This window comes from Chanodichthys erythropterus, chromosome 12, assembly GCF_024489055.1.
Source record: "Chanodichthys erythropterus isolate Z2021 chromosome 12, ASM2448905v1, whole genome shotgun sequence".
Taxonomy (NCBI): Eukaryota; Metazoa; Chordata; class Actinopteri; order Cypriniformes; family Xenocyprididae; genus Chanodichthys; species Chanodichthys erythropterus.
This window is the reverse complement of record NC_090232.1, coordinates 34,751,033-34,770,385: the sequence shown is the minus strand read 5'-3', so window position 1 is coordinate 34,770,385 and position 19,353 is coordinate 34,751,033. Positions and strand designations below refer to the sequence as shown.

Genomic DNA, 19,353 nt, shown 5'->3' with positions numbered 1-19,353 from the left:
TCTATAAATTTCTTTCTAAAACTAACCCATAAATTTACTTTAGAAAATAGCAAAAGCTTGTTTTATGATGATGACATTGCAGTTGCAAAGCAGAACTGTAGTAGCAGTATAGTGAATGTCACTACTGTCATTTTTCAGCCTTTTTAACATTAAACGAGCCACATCTGAGAATCTAATGGTCTCAGTATTAAAATAACTATAGTAGTTTTTTCTTTCTTTTTCTTTTTTAATTGTTGACAGCTGAATACGCTTCTAATAATATCCTCAATTCAGAATATGTTCATGTTTAATACAGCGGGCTGTCTTGAATGTCAGAAGGATTTTTTTCCACATAGCTTAGAATATCAGAATTTGTCTTGGCTGTTCTGTTAAAAGGCTTTTTTGTTTTTTAATAATCTATATTTTATTAAATTGGAAGTTTTTGCATCCTGATTCATGTCTTAGATGAGGCAATATGAAAGTTTTTTTTTTTTTTTTTTTGTTTTGTTTTTTTTTTTCTAGTCAGGATTTATATGTTTGAAAAGCACATAGTTAACAATCTAATACAGCATTCCTGGTCTTTAGAAGTCACTTTCCTACCAATGAGACTTAAAATTTAGTGTACAAAGTTACAAGAAATTACCAGGGCCGGCATACAAAACCCTCTCCAAAGTCCTCTGCTAGGAGTTAATAGATTGACCTATTGACACTGAATTGAACATGATTTTTAGGTTTATGTAAATCTTGCTTGATTTACATAAACACAAGGTCTTAATAATAAGCTCCTTAATCATACACTGAATGGCTTGGGCACACACAAACTGATAAGGTCAGAGTGTTTATGCAGCATCAGCATTTAAAGCACAGTCAGAGCCGTTTTCTTTTGATGAAGTTGAGAAATCACATTAACTTCCTGTTGACTTCTTGTGCCTTGTATTTTGCAAGTCGTCGTGACCTGTAAATACAACAGAATCATAGTCATCATGTCAAAAAAACAGTTCTTAAAGTTGGCTCACAAGAGGAAATATGGAGGGCTTAAGTCAGATGCTGTGTCACGTCTGTTCATCCTTGTCATTTGCCCCTTCTGATCTTTCTTTTCTCACCAACCCTTTAGATTAAACATCGAAAGGCAAAGAAAATAGGCCAACATCTGTCATGAAGTGCCACTATCCTCTCTCTTCTTTTTTTCCATTCATTTCTCTTCTTTTTTTTTTTTTTTTGTCTTTCTACACTGTCGGTTATCACCTTGTGAAATTTTGTGGCTATCTGCATTTGTCTGTATCACTTGTATAATAGTAAAACATGCTACTAAAACATAGTCTCTGCATTAAGAAAAAAAAAATTACATACAACAGTGCTTCCCACAGATTTGAAATTACTTGTGGAGATAGCCAGGTGAAAAATCCTCATATTACCCATGGCACAAAAAATGGTCTACTTCATGTGACAAACAACTAATAATGTGTTATTTTCAACAATATTTTTATTTATTGAAATTCATTTTAATTACATAGGCTACTAGGGGTGTGACGAGACAGGTATCTCACGAGATGAGACGAGACTCGAGATTGAGTTCACGAGACCAGACAAGCTTTTTACACACTATTTTTAAGAAATCCTCAATGGCGAAATACATGACTAGAAAAAATATATTCTGCAGGTGTATTTGAGGTGTTTTAACTAGTCATCTTGTAATGAATGTCATTTCAGTTCAACTTTCTGAGTATGAATTATCATATGCAGTAAAAGACAACAATACTCAAGCACTGTAAAAGGTTTTGCCACTAACTCAACTGACTTCTCTTCTGTATGATTTCAGTCTCTTTAGGCCTTGCTGTAGATGATTTAGGAGCTTCTACAACTTTTGACCTCCTAACTGAACTCCTTTTCACAAACTTATCATTAAAACAGTATAAATAAAAATGGTAACACTTTACAATAAGGTCTATTTTATTAACATTAATTAACCAACATCAACTAACAATAAGCAATATATGTGCTACAGTATTTATTAATCTTTATTTATGTTAATAAAAATAGTCATTCATTGTTTGTTCATGATAGTTCACAGTGCATTAACTAAAGTTAACAAATGAAACCTTATTGTTTGTGCTTAATACGATTAAGAGAAAACTGTTATTCATTTTTTATAGTAACACTTTATAATAAGTGTAACCATAATCGCACTCTCTCAATATTCAAAGTGCAAATAAGAACAAATTTTTCTTTGATACAGAGCTAAGAGGTGGTTACAACTACACTGCCCAGCCTAAAATATGTTACATATTGGGAGATATTTGCATGCATCAGGGAGTCGCTTTTCAAATGCGGGGTATTGAAATCGCGTTTGAATCACAAGTTTCACTTTCACGATCGCGCATAACTCTGTAAATATGGAGCGGCGGCGACCGTTATCCAACTGAATTAAATGTTTTTTATTTAAATACAAAGCAAAACGACAGTGGAGGCGTAATGTAAACGAAGCGGTGGCATATTTTTTCCTAATCATCCTAACCACTCTGTCATGGCAACATCACAAGACTACTTTTCGCTTTGACGAGAAATCTCGTCACATTAGTCTCGCGAGATCTTGTGACACGAGATCTCGTCACACCCCTATAGGCTACTGTTACATTTAATTACATACTAATATTATGCATTATTATGCATTGTAAATTATGCAAAATTACAGCATTTAAATGGTACAGTTCTCCTTGCTTTGTCATATGATGTCTTTCTCAGTGAATGGGACACATACTTTACTGATACTAGTAAAATTTATATATTGAATAATACGTGTGAAATGTTCATAGTCTTGTCTTCCTCTGGGGGAGCATCCCAGCCAGAGACTAGTTTACTATGAATTAAATGGAAATCAAATTAAATACACTTTTAAATATAAACAAGCCCGAAATACACAGACTCTTATTTTGAAATATCTATACTATTGCATGCTGATCCTTCAGATGAGAGTGATTAAAATATGCATTCTTGCAACCGTTTCTAAAACATATTATATAAAGGCCATACATTAGACATTGTCATAATTCATCAACTCGAGTTCATTAGCAATCACTTGGCATAAATGTGTGCTATTCATTGATTGGTAATCACTCTGAAGCAGTCTGAAGAAATATCCACCGCGTCTCTGCAGCGCACATGAGAATGTCAGTGGGAGTAAACAGTTCTCGTGCACACAGAACTAGCAGGTACAAAACACGTGGAGCGAGGGGAGATTTTCCACTAGTTATTCGATGGCAGATGGATTCATTATCTCGGACGGATAAAAAAGCATAAGAGGATAAAATAATAAAAGCAAAATGTGTCTTTAAATATACTTGGGCAGCCGTTAATATACCTGGGTGGCACGCCCAAGTAAAGTCTATGTGTGGGAAGCACTGTACAATATTTTGAAGCATACATGATGTGTGTGATTTCAGTCTCATCCTGTGTCCCATTCATGCCTTTTTTCTTTCAGGTGCCCTTGGCTTTCGGAGCAGTTTTCTGTTGCTGTGCCGATATACAATGGCATTATGTTTCTGTTTGTTCTGGCCAACTTCTGTATGGCCACATTTATGGATCCTGGCATCTTCCCCAGAGGTAGTGAAACAATCTTTGATATGATATGTCTGTGTGCTTAAGTATACAGTACAGCTGTAGTAGAATGTGGTCTTGGTGGCTGCCTTATTGGAAAAACAAAGCACTTTAAACTAATCTGTTTATTAAGAGTTCAGTGAGTACTGTTTGAGAGCGGACAATTCAGGAATTAAGCTGAATTGAAGTACTTTTTTTCTTCATTAAATATGCTCTTTTTAGTCTTAGTGTACTAAACTTCAGCTAAAGCAACCTTAAAGCAGTGTTGCTAGTAGTAAGTAAAACTAAAAGTATTTAAAATAGTTTTTATTCTTTTAAATAATTAAATTTAAAATAAAATATAAATATTAGATTAAAAATCTTAAATAAAAATTTAAAAAAGTTCTCTGGAAACTAACTGAAAAAAATTATTTGAAGTTGAAATAATAAAATTACTAAAACTGAAAAAAAAAAGTGTTCTATTTCATTATGTTTTATTAAATTATAAAGACAATTTTTATTCCTTTTTGGAGTAACGTACTGATGAATTTTGCAAAATACAAGGAAAACAGTAGTGTCATAAAGTAAACAGGGCAATTTGATTACCTGCTGACTTTAAAGCTGTAAGTTAATAAAATACAAGTGTAATTTTATCCACCGAGAAAGGCATGTTAAACTCTGTGTGTGTGTCTGTATGTGTGTTGTAGCTGAGGAAGATGAAGATAAAGAGGATGATTTCCGGGCCCCTCTCTATAAGACTGTGGAGATTCGAGGCATTCAAGTGCGGATGAAGTGGTGCTCCACCTGCCGTTTCTACAGACCCCCACGTTGCTCACATTGCTCCGTGTGCGACAACTGTGTGGAGGTACACACACACACACACACACACACACACACGCTTTATTTCTAGTGATTGAGTTCAGCCATGACCCCAATATGTGCATTGAATAAACACACAACATTACAATACATAATCCTATTTACATGTAAATGTGACTTTGCATTTATTTTTACTGTCTTATTTCTTTTTCTCAAAGGGTCAGTCTTTGTCATTAATCAGTCTATCCACGATTGCTCTAATGCTTTGCAGGTTAAACCAATCGATTTGTGTTAATTAAGTAGAGAAGTGTGCATGCTTTGGACAGCCTTAAGCTTCTCTCTCTCTCTCTCTTTTTCTCTTTTACCATTATAATTCACACACACAACTTGCCCCTTTCTTCCTGCAGGATTTTGATCATCACTGTCCGTGGGTTAACAACTGTATCGGCCGAAGGAACTACCGTTACTTTTTCCTGTTCCTGCTGTCCTTGACAGCTCACATAATGGGCGTGTTTGGCTTCGGCCTGCTCTTCATTCTCTACCACACCCAGCAGCTAGACAGAGTGCATTCGGCTGTCACGTATCCTCAAACAGTTGTTTGATTTTTATGTATGCTCATGGCAAACATTTGAGGAAAAATTCAGAGCAGTAATCTCACTCTGTGCAGTGTCTTTAGATTGAGAGCTTTACTTGTTACAATTTGTATTGTGCCTCACATTTTCCTCCTTGACTTTTCATCAGTATGGCTGTTATGTGTGTCGCTGGGCTTTTCTTCATCCCAGTAGCAGGTCTCACTGGTTTCCATGTCGTTCTGGTGGCAAGAGGCAGGACCACCAATGAGCAGGTTGTGACATGCGCAATCATAATCTTATGCTGCCATGTTTGTTTTTGTTTTCCTGTCATTAATCATGTTGGTGGTGGTGAACTGGGTTTAAAATCCCTATTAAGCAGTTTTATAATCCTACAAAATATGACCTTCTCTCAACCCTCCTCCTTTAGATTGTAATCTCATCATAATCCTCTTCCCAAATCATTTTGCTTCTTTCTTTCTGCCCACCACCTCCTCTTTGTGTGGATCACATGTGCACGCTTTTGTATCTTGTTGTCTCACTATTTTTCTCCAGTGCCTCTCTTTTTCATCCATTTTTATTGTTAAAATGTTAATTTAAAAATAATAATAATAATAAAGCCTGATAAAGTAACTTTTAAGGTTATTGTTTAATGTTCAACTCCCTGTTTGTAGGTGACAGGGAAGTTCAGGGGAGGTGTGAACCCCTTCACAAATGGCTGCTTGAGGAACGTCTCACACGTTCTGTGCAGCTCACAGGCACCCAGGTCTGTCTTCAGCTACATTCATAACTTTGAGCTGTATGTAGTATTTTCTGATTGAGGTTTTAACTCGGTGCTGTATTCAGGTATCTGGGTAGAAAGAAGAAGGCTCAGACAGTGTCTGTTCAGCCTCCTTTCCTCCGACCGCAGCTTACAGAGGCTCAACTGGCAGCCAAGGTGCTCGACAACGGAATCCAAGGAGACCTACACCGGGTAAGGACATAATCCCGTTTTACTCCTTCTACTCCTTACTGCTTCTCTCCAACATTAAAGGTGGGATAGGCGATGTTTTTCATAACCACTTCTTGTTATACTGGTTGAAACTCTCTTCACATCCTGATAGTAATCAATAATAGAAGTGGTCTAAATATTAAAAAATGTGTATATATATATATATATATATATATATATATATATATATATATATCTTCTCTGGAAGACTCGGGACCAAAAAATGTTCATCCAATCATTCCATTCAGTCTGAATGCAAACCACACAATCCATAAACAAGAACTGACCAAGAACAACTGAAATACAAGCAAAGACTATAGAATAACACAAGATGTGTCAATTGTATTGTTTTGAATGGGAGAAAGTGAAACGCGCGATATGGCGGAATAAGTCCCGCCTTCTAAATAAGAGCCAATCGCTGACTGATAACTTTATCACGTCACTGCAGTGGCCGTTAGAAGCACCGGTTTCTATAGAAACAGTCAGACACGCGCCTCCGAAATGAGGCACAAGAGACGCGCATTTAGGTCTGCGCATGCGCATTAGCTTGATCCAGTCTAAAAAGTACAGTTTTTTTTTTTTTTAATCATGATTCCAGAGTTTGGGGAAAAAAAAAATTATGAGGCAGTTGTTGTCAGATTTCATTGGTGATTTCAAATATTAAATTTAATCGAAAGCTTTGAAAACAGCTTTGGAGAATTTGATGTTTCCCCATTCAAAGAGACAGGAGTTGCACTTTGATGCCCGGGAGGCGTTTCAAAGATGGCTGCCGAGTGAAATGACTTGTCTTAAAGGGACTTTGATACAAGGCTACATAAACAATGGTAGAACCAAGGAAAGTAAACTAGTGAAAGTAAAATTAACACTTAACTATGGAAGCAAACGAGGACATATTCAATAAACAATGAAACCAAAACTAGACAGAGAGGGGAAACAGGATCACGTCTCTGCACGTTCTAGACAGACCGTCAGTCAGTGGAGGTTACAAAAAGTTAAGGTGCCACTTTACATGGCTCAACTGAAGCTGATGCTTCACTTCATAAAGACCAATGGCATTGATTCAATGCATTGACCAGCGCTGATGCCATTTATGGGAAATACCCTTAAATGTTGAAATGATGCTATGAAAAGATATCGCTTTCCTCTTCAGCAAACTTTTTTTTTCCATGAATATATGAGTTAATCTGAAGAAGGTCAGATGCAGGTAATCGCACACGCTCGACCTCTCTGTCACTCGCTGCTTGTTTAGTGCAAATCTACAGAGCCTCTGTACAAATCACAATGTACACAGAATCTTAAGTTAAAAAAAAAAAAGTCGGTTGGTAAAAAAAAAAAATTTTATTTTATCATTATTAACTTTAACATTCAGTACATTTGCATGAAATGTAAAACAAAACGAGCATAGCCTTATGAAAAATGAAAGAACGTCGCGGTTGCGGTATTAAAATATTGCACTTATCGTGACATCACACGTCATTAGTGTTTCATGAGGCTATGCACAGTTGTAAACAGTTACCGAGTGCCACAAACAAACAGCAGCCACCTTTTACAGTTCCTCCTGAATCTAAACAAGCAGCTTATGCGGCAATCACGCCATGTCATATTTACCGTAATTAAGAGATGGCAACTCGTGACATTCTACTCTGAGCTGTTCACATCCCCTGACTCGAAATTATGTGTTTCTATGACAAAACTATCAACACCAAAATGAATCTGCAGCAGTCAGAGCTTTAAGTTGTTTACATTCATTATTATTGTAATGTTATGAGCTTTGAGACATGAGGTAATTTAACGCCGTCTCTGGTGGCGCATTGCAGAGTAGGTGTGGTTTTGGAGAACGCTCTAAAGGGAGAGTTGGATCTTATTCTTTCAAAGTTTTTAAATTGAATTTTCCAGGCCTGAAAAAGCCATGTAAACTTATGAAATCATAAATATTACTGTTGTATAGGGCAAAAAGCTGCTTGTAATCTATAATGATATGCAATTTTGTCCAAAGTTGTTCTTTTGTATTACATTTGTCTTACAGAATCACAAATTGTTCTAAATGATTCATTAGCAAATCGGTCTGAATATTTGAATGATTTAAAAAAAAAAAAAAAAACGTATCCGGCTACATGGAAATTCATGATTTAAAATGTTTGAAATCCTTATACGAGGCCATGAGCATTACCACTGCCTTTGAGATGATGTTCCTAGGTCAGAGAGTGCACTAGACTATTTTGCAAGCAACTAACTCTAATTCCCCCTCTCTGGCAGATGAAGCCAAAAAATATGGTTGTGCCATTTACCACGTGAGGAAGGCTGACACAGACAGGCTTGCATTAATATGGCTGAAATGTAGACCGGCTTTTAAACTGTCAAAAATACTTTCTTGTTCCATAATGAAAGGTTGTGTTCTGAAATGTCTCTTGATTTATGTTCTTTAAGAACTACAGGAGCATTCTATCTGTTTGGAGCACTTTTACATGTTTTTGACATTTTTTAACATTGCAACCTGGAGTTATGAGGAGAATTTGTTCATTTTTTGGCAAAACATGGATTTAAACTGGTTACTCATGGAAAATTGGCATGCCAAATGGTTCAGAGCCTGAGAAAGAGCCTAAAGTGTGTTCATGTTTTCACACCCAGCAACATGTTGGCTTATGCCAAGTATATATATATATATATAATTTTAAACTTTACTTTAATCTTATCAAAACTATTATGAAAACTTGTATTACACAAACATTAATTGCAAAATCACTCTATGCAATTTTTATATATATATATATATATATAATTTTTTTTATTTTTTTGGCAGTAGTGAAGTACTAGAAGGTGATATTGTCCCAAACTTTTGGTATTAATCTGATCCTAGAGCCAAATGAATGGCCTCAACCTAAAAAGTAATGTGGTTCTCTAATCTTGGTGCTCTAAAATCCCCCTAATCTTGAACCTTTTTCTTCAGCATGATAAAAAGCATTACAGACTACATTGGTTCTGCTCCACATTTCCATTTGTTTTATATTAGATTTAGATATAACCTCAATAATCATTTTTTCAGTGACTTTGGAGTTAAGGAGGAAGGAGTCATGCTTTAAATCAATGTTTGGATGCTGTATCTTGCTTCTACATTCAGTGTGTTGTCTGCTGTTGTGTCTGTTTCTTTTATTTAATTAACCACTGATGATTTATCCTCTCTTGCAATCTTTCAGTCTAAGAGCAGTTTGGAGATGATGGAGAGTCAATCTGCTGACGCAGAGCCTCCGCCTCCACCTAAACCAGAGCTCAGATACCCTGGGCTGTCACGAGGACCTGCCGGACACTCTGAGGGTTAGAGCCAACCAGCATGACATAATATCATTCTGATAAACATTTATGGATCATTTCTGCCTTATTTGTGCAATTTGTTTAGCAAACTTTTTATACTTCAGATTAAATTTTTAAAGGCACCATTTGATTTGCTTTCAGTAGTGTTCATTCAAGGTTTCAAAATTTAAGCGGTGATGTCATCATTGTATTTTCATGCTGAATTGTGCTATATTTAGCCATTTACGAATCTAGAATTAATATTTGGAATATATAATGTATAATATGTACAGTATATAATAATATAATCTATAAGATTGCAATAACTTGTTGTAATGCTGGCTTATTTTACTTTGTGTTTTACTGTGTCTGATTTCTCATGGACTTTCTTTGTTTGCAGAGAGCAGTCTGTTGAATAAAGCTCCGCCCACACCCACAATGTTCAAGTACAGACCCACCTACAGCAGCCCGGGCAAGAACCACACTGCCCTTACCCATGCATATGCCAACCAGGTAACTTTTCTGTGTTGCTATATGTGTTGTTTATCCAAAGTGTGTTCACAGTCTTTGGTGGTGATTCACTGCATTCAATTTGTTGATGTGACGTCATTCACATTCTTTTGCATGACTGTTATTATTTCCTTTATACCACATATTTGAAGCCTTTCTTTTTCCTCTAACATTTTATTCAATTCATTATATTGTTTTTCCCCCTTCAATTTGATTGACTCAGTGGCTTTCAGTTGAACAGTATCAGTAAGTTTACACTGTACTTCATTGTTTGTGTGTCTGTGTGTTTTTGTTAATGTTCCTCTCCTTTCTCTAATACTTGTCTTTTTTTATGTAGATATGCATTAATTTTGTAAATGCAGCTTGTTAGTGTGGCTAATTTTCTATTTAATTGTTACTGTATTTTGATTCTCTTTATCATCTTTGTAGTGATTTCACATCTTTACTTTGATATCAAAGGGTTATTTTATATAAAGATGTTGTCTTTACAAAAATGTCTTTCTTAAAAGCCCACAGCATATACAAAAAATATTTGGCACAGACAAATATGGCCATTCTGAAACAAAAGAATAATCTGTCCCATTTGTGTGATTAAACTCTTGTAGTGTTAATGAAGCCAACACAAACAACCCATCTGTCCTCACAGAGTGGCTGTGCAAAACATTTTGCTGGTTTTAGCTGTGGGGGTGTGTCAGTTTTGGCTCTATGGTGCTGGATTAAGATAGATTAGATAAACACACCACATGATGTGAATTTGATTGATTCTGAAAGACCAGAGGCCTCATGAATAAAACTTGACTGAGCTTCCATTCTAAAAGTTGGTTTAGATTTATAAAATAGTATTCATGCTGTTCTATGCTGGTCAGGGTTGGGCTAAAGTCAGAATTTTAGAATTGGCTTCCTTTCAATTCATGAGTTGGAATTAGGTGGTTGGCAGTATACTGGAATTGATAAAAATTAAACATGGATATTGTGTTAATACAACACGTACAGTAATATCGTAAATAATCCAGTGGCAGTAACTGGTTGACAATCCAATATACTGTAGCAGCACAACACCCGCACTCAAGGAAAGTGTTGGGTGTTTTTTTTTTTTTTTTGATTCTGTAAAAATGTTAGACACCTTCATCTGCCGGAACTGCTGATTAACAGTTTTTCTACGCTTTTGTATGTTTACAAAATCTCTCTCTGCCACCTTCCACTAGCAGTTAATTGACTAAAAAAGATAGAAAACAAAATAAACAAAGTTTATAAGGTTATTTGCCAGGGGCCGTATTCACAAAACATTTTATCTTACCACCAAGAGTACTCCTAAATAGCAGTAAAAGTTCTTAGTAAAAGTTTGTCTCAGCAGCTTTGTGAATAGGTTTTAAGAGAATCTCTTAGCTAAGGAATAGACTGAAGTCTTAAGCTAAGGGTAAGGGCGGGATTGACCTCTTTGCTATGCAGTATACACACAGTGATTAGCTGAAGTCAGCGATTTAATCATAGAAATATTGTAGAATGAGGTCTCATGTTTCCATATTAAAATAATGGTTTTAAAATACAAATGTTGCCCTATTCAAATAAATATTTTTTAATAAAAATGTTGCCAAAGTCAAAATATGTTGCCATATTGTTGCCATAAAGGTTTTAAAAAGTGTCACTAATTAAACTAGTATATACAGTTAAGTGTCCACCTTTTGGATGTCTTCATCTCAAGAGAATGCAGAATTCAAGCGACAAATTACGTTTTATAAACAAAGTTTGGGAGAAACACATTCAAACAGTCTTTCTAATCAGCTCGAGAGGAGGAATATATACACAGACGAGAGCCAACTCGCCTATAGTTACTTTGACAGTTTTCTGCATCCCTCCGCCAACCCACTCCTCACTCTCAGCTGGGGATACGGGGAAAACTTTGGGTTTAGAATAAAATTCCAAGCTTGGAGCCCTCAATCCCCTTAGACAGCACACCAAATACGCTTATTATATATATATATATATTTTTTTTATCTATTCAATTATTTGTAAGTGTGAAACCTTTGCCACAGGTAATCAGACATTATTTATTCATTTGCTCATCGTAGATTCAAATCTATAAATCAAAATGTATTGCATTTGTGAAGAAAAGGTTCAGCACCCAAGGCTCTATTGCTTTTGCTTCAATGGTGTTCAGTGTCTTTAGGTGGATTAGGAATGTTTGTGATTTGGTCTTAGTGACTTAGGAGTCCTCTTGACTACTCCTAACATTTTACAGACTTAGGAGCTAGTTTTAGCACTAAAATGCTTTGTGAAATACTCCTTAGAGCAAAAATTTAGGACTCCTAAAATTAGGTCTGACATGCCCATTATTTTTAAGAGTTTCTCCTAAATCAGCAAGTTAGGAGCTACTTTTAGCCTTAAGACATTTTCTTTTCAAAATTTATATTGATATCACACTTATATTATTATTGTAAATACTTTTGGCCACGTAGCGAAAGATAGAAAGGTCTATCATTCTATGAAATTCTATCATTTCATTTTCTTTGATTGTAAGGCCTATAAACATTCAAGATTTTTATAGTAGTTCTCTCAAAAATTTTAAATGATCATCATTTGGTTGGTCTCAGCCCCCAAAACACTTGGACTGCTGGGAAGAAAAATCACATTTCCAAGTTTCCATCTTGTTTTGAGCATTTAGCTGCAAAACAAACTAGATATTCATTTGCAGAACTACATTCTGTTCTTTGAAATATGTACCTGTGAGTTAAATGGATAAAAAATATCCACAGTTACTCAGGTTGACTACAATCAAATCTACAATTTTATGATAAAAAGCCAACAGGGTAAATGTCAAGCTTGCTTATATCGTACTTTTATACATGAGGCCACAGGGCTTTTTCCCCTGCCAGCAAAGAACACAAGGCAAGAAAAGACTTTTTAAGGTTGCTCATGTGGTGTGCCTTGTTGAAACAAAAGGCAAACAATGACATGCATTGAAACTCCTGTGAGAAATGACAGTGCTCTGCCCTTAGTGCTTCCAAGTTCGTTGCCAATACTTCAGTGTTCCCTGCCTTTTCAAGCTTAGCCTCTCTGTCTGTCATATCCTGTAATGCTGGCTCTTTATTATAGCTATAGAAAACCCTTACCCAAATCATCTGTCCCCAGTGGCCCACATGATCCTTACCATGGAGTTTGTCCTTAGCGTCCCTTTGAATTTGGCTTTCAGATTTCTCTTGTAACTTTATAAACACTTCTGCTTGCTGTCTCTCTCTCGCTTTCTCTGTAGATGAGTCGTGGGGACAGTCTTAAAGAGTCCTCTTCCTCTCTCCTCCAGTCCAGTCAGCAGCCAGGCTATCGCTCTGAGCCCAGTCTGGACGGGCGTGAGGGGGGCGGAGTGGAGCGAAGCGGTGCCGAGCGAACAGGTGGGGGCCCTGGAGTACCTCCAGGCTCAGGGATCCCAGGATACTCCCTAGGAGGGCGCTCATACCCCTCCTTCTCTGATCCTACGGTGCTTGCCGGAGCGGCCTCACGGTCCTCCAGTGTTCGCTCTTCCCACAATGCCCCGCCATCTGAGGCTACCACCTCCACCAGCTACAAAAGCTTAGCCAACCAGACGCCACCACCGGCTCCTCGGAACGGCAGTCTGTCGTACGATAGTCTGCTCACACCTTCCGAAAGCCCAGATTTTGAATCGGCGGCACCAGAGATGTCACCAGGGCGACCGCGCACACCTGTAGTTGGATACAGTTCACCATTCCTGTCAGCACAGATCGCCCAGCAACGGGAGGCGGAACTCCACCAGCCATCTGCCTCCAGCACCGCCCTCCTCGCCTCCCCGCATCATGCCGCCTATCTACGTGGCTCCACCGCCTCCCCGCCCGCTCCGCCTGAACGTGAGCGAGAACGCCTGCTGCACGACTCGCAACCGCACCACCATCACCACCACCACCATCATCACCACCACCACCGGCCGCCTCGCTTTTCTCGACCCCCGCTGCTCTCTGACTCGGGCCCCTCTCAGCCCTCGTATCCATACCGCACTCGCTCCACTGACACACCCCTGCCGCCCACCACCCACCCTCCACGCTCGCCACACCCCCCGCCACTGGGGAAGTCCCTGTCTTACTCTAGCGCTGCCGCTGCAGAGATGCAGTACCGCCTGGTCCGCAAAGCCTCAGCCTCGGTCGGGGGAGGGGGCATACAGGCGCCAAAGTGAGTAACTCCCCCACAACCTTACGACGCTCTGCGCAGCCTACTGCCTCCTTCCTCCTACTCTTCCTCCTCCTCCTCCCAGACTCCTGTGAGTGTATCTCTTTCACTTCTTTCTTCCTTCATCTTTTTCCCACTGGTCTAAACTCATTGTCTAGGCAGCTCGTCAGTAAATTTTATGCTTTATGATTGGTGTTCAAATGTTGCTTTCTGCTGCTTGGTTTCTTCGTGTTGAACGCATGTAAATCATAATTGTCAGAATATTACAATCTGTTATTTTTAATTGTTAATTGGTAATTAAATGGTTAAAGGTGCAATATGTAATATTTTTGCAGTAAAATATCCAAAAACTACTATGCCACTGTTATATATTTTGTTCACTTGAGTACTAGGACTGGGCGATATATCGCATGCAATTGCTACGCAATATCGCGTTCATTATCGCAGATGAATCGCCTTCGATAATAAACGCAATATTGCTATTGTCAGTGAACTACGGCTCTGTCTATTAAATGCCGCTCCATTTGAAAGCAGGTGATGGCGATTTAGCGGTAATCAGGGAACCGACTTTACTGACGAAATGCGCGTGACAATCGCATGCGATATATCGCCCAGCCCTATTGAGTACTTACAATATCCCAAATGTTTAAAACTATTTGTAAATCGTGAGAAAATTGCAATTTTAAACCAAGGCTCATTTTCACCTTTTAAAGGTGATAGAGGATCTTTTCGTCGACTGAGAAACCAAAGACTGTTACTGAGTTTTTTAAATGAGCGCATGCGTATTTTGAGGAAACACCTCCCAAAACTCGTGCACGAGTTTACCACCGGCATTCGCTGTGTCGTGTTAGTGGATTCATTATGTCGGACTCACCGCAGGTAACTCATAATCTGCAGTTGTTACTCCTGTCTCCTGACAAAAACATTGCATGCGGCGCCTGTGGAGTGTGGAAAGTTACTGGAGCACGTCTCGCACAAGGAACGTCACAGCAGTAATTGACAAGCCAGAGAGCCAATTGTTTACGCAATGATTGGCTGATGTTTTTAAGGCCCTACCTCGTGCACAGATGATGTATATTAATATTATTCCTTTCAGTGCACCTAATAAATAGTCTTTTATCAGTTAGTAAAGACAGTTTCAAGTAATATTGCAAAAATGTATAAAACAAAACATCTTCGTTAGCACCTTTAACCCTCGGTATGCCACGGTTTCCGGTTTTATTTTGTAGAAACCATGGAAACACTAAAGATGCTTTGATATATTACACGTTTTAATAGACAAGGGAACAACTGTTTTGATATATTTATAGACAGAAAACGAATTATTGTTATATAGCTCAACACGTTTAGTCTTATTGTTTAAATCAATTTTCTTGATTTTTTTTGAGTACCATGCTTTACCATGCCTCAGAGAAAAACAGTATTTTGTGAAGTAGCTAACATAGCATAATCAGATGCAGCTTTATTTTTAGTAACGGTATTTTTAGTAACGGTACAGTATTTTCTCCATCATACAATACATTTTAAAATTAATTGCATGCCATTCATCAACACAAGCCATCCAGCATTTAATATGATATTCTAAAATCGAAAAATTTCTAACTTACTGCAGTGTGTAAAGGTGTCTCACAGCAGCCGCAGAGTGAACGCACAGAGTAACGCCATAACATAATTTTCAACACACTCAAATGTATCTAATATTATAGATAGAAACGGCGAGCGGCGCCAGCAACTGTGGCATAATAAAAGTTCTGCTGCTCGTGAGGTGTGTTGTGCAATCGCTCCAGTGGCCTCGTTCAGCTCCCACAACACTCGGTCCATTAATAACCGCACCCATGAACATGATTTCTTCCCGAGTCCAATCCCTATTCTTTTGCACCGTCCGTTGAGGTGAAGACCACATGTCCCAAGATTCCGCTCTCAAACTTGGCTTCATCAAGCTACGCCTTTGTTTTGAATAGGCTTCTAGCGACCTCTAGTGGACAGAATTATTACATACTGCACCTTTAAGAGACTTTTTATTATTCAATTTTTATATTGTAATTTTTTATTACTTATAACATTGGAAAAAACAAAAATAAAAACAACATAAAATCAAAATTTAAAGTAATTGTAGAAAATAATATTAAAGGAATTATTTTAAAACACCCTTTAACCATTTATTTTTAAATATCCAGTTAATCAGTCCATTGTCATTATTATCATTGTTATTTATTTATATTTTTTGTAATTAGTGATTTGTCTGTTCAGTTGCTTGTACTTTGAATGATAAAAAGCAGGTAATTAAAATAACAGTTTTGATTTAACCTGAACAATCATGTCGAATTTCAGGTAGTTTTTTTGCCATTCAGGACATCATTTCCTCGATCAGACTGTCAGTCCAAATCCGATTTTTGTGCATGTCCGATTGGAATCCGATCGTATTTAGCAAGTGTGAACAGCAAAAGTCACATTAGATGTGAATTTTTTTATTTTTTTTAATCTGTTTCGAGCCACATTTATATATTGTTTAAAATCCTATTTAAATCGCATTTCAGATCAGTTTCAGTCTGACTGCTCTGATCGGATTTTGTGTGGTCTCACACCATGTAAAATGTAAACATTTCAGACTTTGTTATACGACACATGCTGAAAGTTGCTGCAGAAACAAGGTTGTGTTGTTGCAAAGTTCCAGTTGAGCAGCAAATTACAATATAAGAGAGACATTTTGAATTTTGAGACAGAGACAACAGCACGGAAAAAAGGCACGCGTACCAGCCTCCTACATTTTTGCCGTTGCCTCAGAAGATGTAGTAGTCCAGGATGGCGGCCATACATTGTCATGTTGTAAATAAGACAACATTTGTATTGCAAACACCTTCATGTTGCTGTTGTTAGGATTAGGGTTAGGGTATTTTTGGCATATACCTACTTACGTCATTGCCTTAGAAATCAATGCAGATATCCTGGAAAATGAAAGAGCGCCGCACGACACACAAATCAGTTCCGGACAGTTGCAATACATAGTGTGGACAATAATTTAGCTCAGTTTCCAATTGGATACACAAATAATCAGATTTGGACTGACAGAATGTGACTAATGTCATGAACGATTGAGCCAGTTCAGACTAATGTATGAATGTATAAAATACAGTAATGCCTCTGTTTGTCTCATGTACCTTTTTAAGTTCAGTGCCATGGCAAGATGTCATGGTAAACATGAGCAAAAACAAATAAAGCACGTCTATGTGAAAAGAGGGGATAGAAAACTGGATTTTTAAGTCTCCTGATGTTATGCTGGATATTGTCTACACTAGAATAATCAGACCCAATTTCTTCACTGGCAAAATAACTAAAATGAAGGAGAGAACAAAATTACCATATTCCATCATAGGAGTTTTATATTTAAAGCTGACATGTATGCATTGTTATTTGGAAACAAACCAAGGGCCAGACAATGGGCCCTCATCGTTAACAGACATTTAAGTTGTATCCTGACAGCAGAGCTGATGGTTATACTAAACCTGCAGTGATTTAGTGCTTGAATGTTTCCTTTCCAGATTGTGTGGCAGAGAAATTTAAATTCACTGCAGGCAAGGTTGGATTTACCATTTCAGCTAAACCATTTTACTGCTGTTTCACACTATTTGTTTTCTGAACTGATACCTATTCTGGGAGGCTTTTTAACTGACCTCTGTATCATACATTTTTTTTGTCATAGCCACAGGAATATGAAATAACTAGCATCCTGTGATGCATTTCTTTGCCGGTTCTTTCTTATGTTTTGATTTACTTTTGATTATATATTGTAATGCTTATTATTTGACTCTGGCAGTGAAACTTTCATAAGACATCACTCTAAAACAGCATATTTCACAGCAAGATTCTTTATTTGAATGCGTGCTACAGGACACTGTCATATATTTAGCGTCAAATACGCTACTTTTCAAATGTCTGGGGTCTGTAAGAAGCCTCTTCTGCTCACCAGGGCTGCATTTATTTGACCAAAAACACAGTAAAAATTGTAATATTCTGAAATATTATTACAATTTAAAATAATGGTTTGAATATATTTTAAAATGTAATTTATTCCTGTGATGGCAAAGCTTCAGAAATCAGTGTGATATGCTGATTTCCTGCTTAAGAAACATCTTTTATTACCAATGTTGAAAACAGTTTTTTTTTTTCTTTTGTGGAAACCGTGATACATTTTTAGAAATCTTTTGTAACATTGTCTCTTTTTATAGAAGCTTGTTTAAAAAAAGGTAATTTTATGCTTTTTATCTTGCAATTCTTACTTTTTCTCTCAGAGTTGAGTGATATAAAGTCGCAATTGCATGTTATATAGTCAGAATTGAGACTTTTTCTCAGAATTGCGAGTTAAAAAATGTCAGTCTTTCTTTCCTCAGAATTGGACTTTATAACTCGCAATTGTGTTTGTCACAATTCTGAGAAAAGAAATCAGAATTGCGAAATATAAACTCGCAATTCTGAGAAAATGAATTGCGAGGAAAAAAAAGTCTTGAGATGTATCTCGCAATTGTCTTTATTTCTCTCAACTGTGAGTTTATATCCCACAGGTCTGACTTTATAACTCGCGATTTTCAGAATTGTGAGATAAATTGTCATAATTTTTCTTGTCAATTTTTTTTATTCCGTGCCGGAAACAAACTTCAATAGTCTTTACTGTCACTTTTGATCAATTTAATGCATCCGTGCTGAATAAAAGTTTGAATTTCCTTTTAAAAATAAAAAACCTTTATGATCCCAAACATTTGAACAGTAGCGTAATTACTAGACAAATGTACATACTAATGTAAATCCTTCTCTAATTTCTCAGTTTCTCTGTTTCTTTGGTTTAGGGACGAGATTCAGATGAAGTCATATAGCCGGACAAACGGGCAGCCGAAACCACCTTCCAACCCCTCGTCCCCCTCTCATCCCGTCAGCGTGTCGACTCGCCCAGGTCAGGCATATTCCAGTGCTGGCTCTTCTCAGAGCCCCGCCCACAAGCCTGGAGGTGGCGTGAAGAAGGTGACGGGCGTCGGAGGGACCACTTACGAGATATCAGTGTGAAAGAACGGCTGTGTTCACTGGTGTTGTCAAGAATAGAGCCAGGGACTCATGTTCTTCACCAACATGGCAGAAAAAATCACGTGTGGCAGACATTTATTGGTGCCCATGGGAAAGATCTGAACATTTTTCGAAAAGGAAATCAATGCTGACCAGCAGGTTTTGGTTGGATGTGACATGTAGGAGGAGGAGGAGGAGGAGCATGGGGGGGGGGGTCATTCAAGCCGTGACATAGTGGGACTCCTCACCAGTAAGGAGCTGTAAAACTTAATTGGTGTGACGGAAAAGGACCGGATTGCCTTCAAAATGTTTAAAAAAAAAAAAAGATTTTTATCCGACATAAATGTGTAAATTGTTCTGTATAGAGAAAAAATGGTCACTGTTTTGTTTGTTTTTTTT

At 37.5% G+C, this 19,353-nt stretch overlaps 1 protein-coding gene across 2 annotated transcripts in view; it reads left to right on the top strand.

The window, feature by feature from the left end:
• The window catches only part of zdhhc5a (zinc finger DHHC-type palmitoyltransferase 5a), a 37,869-nt gene extending 18,516 nt beyond the window's left edge, over positions 1-19,353 (top strand). Inside the window, exons 3-12 of one of the 2 annotated variants that reach the window (XR_010896822.1) lie at positions 3,458-3,579; positions 4,260-4,417; positions 4,779-4,951; positions 5,113-5,215; positions 5,615-5,706; positions 5,787-5,913; positions 9,126-9,243; positions 9,620-9,732; positions 12,980-13,993; positions 18,744-18,866. Coding sequence is in view for 1 of the 2 variants with exons in the window: in XM_067405299.1 (XP_067261400.1) it covers positions 3,458-3,579; positions 4,260-4,417; positions 4,779-4,951; positions 5,113-5,215; positions 5,615-5,706; positions 5,787-5,913; positions 9,126-9,243; positions 9,620-9,732; positions 12,980-13,905; positions 18,744-18,957 (2,146 nt within the window). In the remaining variant the exon portion in view is untranslated. Of the gene's footprint in view, positions 1-3,457; positions 3,580-4,259; positions 4,418-4,778; positions 4,952-5,112; positions 5,216-5,614; positions 5,707-5,786; positions 5,914-9,125; positions 9,244-9,619; positions 9,733-12,979; positions 13,994-18,743 lie in introns of both variants that reach the window. The other variant, XM_067405299.1, reaches the window with a different exon arrangement.